At 30.9% G+C, this 1446-nt stretch overlaps 1 protein-coding gene across 1 annotated transcript; it reads left to right on the top strand.

The window, feature by feature from the left end:
- The first annotated feature begins 284 nt into the window (after nucleotides 1–284).
- Nucleotides 285–674, top strand: LOC121174482 (uncharacterized). Its single transcript, XM_041013704.1, has 3 exons — nucleotides 285–292; nucleotides 400–517; nucleotides 594–674. The coding sequence occupies exons 1-3, from the start codon at nucleotides 285–287 to the stop codon at nucleotides 672–674; spliced, it is 207 nt and encodes a 68-aa protein (XP_040869638.1).
- Nucleotides 675–1446: the final 772 nt, after the last annotated feature.

The raw sequence follows: 1446 nt of genomic DNA, 5'->3' as shown, positions 1-1446 counted from the left end.
TTGTTTGGTTGCTCAAATTAAATGTATTGTTCTAATTTTTTAACATTGCTATTTTTCTTTGTAGGGGAAAACACACCCAACTCAATTTTTTTTGCTTTTGATGTCCACCCCAACCCAATTATGTGTGTTTAAGCTGTATTAGCAGTGTGATTTGTTATATTTTGTGAAAACTGGGAATTTCATTCTGTAATTGTCTGTTTGTGTACTGGGCTGGCTTTATTGTAGAAGCAAAGGAGACACTCTTGTTTTGTAACTGCCTTTTCTCTCACTCTGGTGTCTTATAGATGAAAATGTTTGTTTCTACCATTTTTCTTTGTTTTCAAAATTAATACACTAATTTCAATTGAACCTTTCTCTTTTATATTGGGATATGATTGATGTTTAATAGCTTTGTCACAGCTTAGAGGGCAATGCTAGTGCACTCACAAATTTTGAGGTCCTTGATTTCTTACGAGCTAAAGGAGCTTCAAAGGATCCAACAAGAGTTATTTCCAAAGTAGCGCAGTCTGAATACAAGGTTAGATTTGATTTTTCTAATAAATGGGAATATTTGTAAGTTTTATTGGTAGATGAATGTTCTGTATATCTAGCAGGTTTATGATTATTTGGTTGACATTGCTGCCTCTGTTCAAACAAGAGAGAGCATCAATGAGTTCTTGACAAGTGTTAAATAGTATGACCTGGCAAAAGCTGAGGCTCTGAACATTGGGCCAGCTGCTGATTTTGAACTATACCTAGTAAGTATCCATATTTTGATTTTCCAATTTATGTTACACCTAAGCATTTAGTTAGATGTTTTTCGCTCTGCAATTTTTTAGCTATGACCACATTGTCAACAAATTATTTAAACAAATACATATGATCTGTATGTCTATCAAATTGATATAATGTATCAAATTTTAAAATTCAAAATTCAAATTTAAATTGAGATAGACTAAATTTAAACAATAGGGAGAAATAAAAAACTTAAAAATAAATTAGTGTGACATACTTGAGATAGGAGAAGTTATGTAGCTTATCATGAAAGAGAGTGAGTAGTTCCTAATATTCTCTTGTTCAAGAGTGAATACTTTTATAAGGGTGAATTTATGCATCAAAATATAAAATGTTGGTCCCGAGTAAAATTTTAAAGTGAAGCTTCATCATCTTTGCATTCCAACATTGAAACGGTTGGGATGGCCCATGCATTCCAGCTTTAATAGATGTACATGTGTGATATTATAAAGTTGGAAAGCCTACCCTACCCCTCTAAATCTACCCCAAAGTAACTTTTTGATAAAAATATTTATTTTTTATTTTAATATTATTTGTTAATTAATAGTATTACAAATAGTTGCATTGTTTCATTGAACTTCATTTACATCATGGAGGAGGATAAAATCAATGCATATATAAATTTAACCTACACTTCTTTTTAAGTTGTCAATTCATTAAAAATCCCTTTTT

The sequence above is a fragment of the Glycine max genome, unplaced genomic scaffold (genome assembly GCF_000004515.6).
Source record: "Glycine max cultivar Williams 82 unplaced genomic scaffold, Glycine_max_v4.0 scaffold_22, whole genome shotgun sequence".
In the NCBI taxonomy this organism is placed as follows: Eukaryota; Viridiplantae; Streptophyta; class Magnoliopsida; order Fabales; family Fabaceae; genus Glycine; species Glycine max.
The sequence above is the reverse complement of the archived record's forward strand: the minus strand, read 5'-3'. Positions and strand labels throughout refer to the sequence as shown.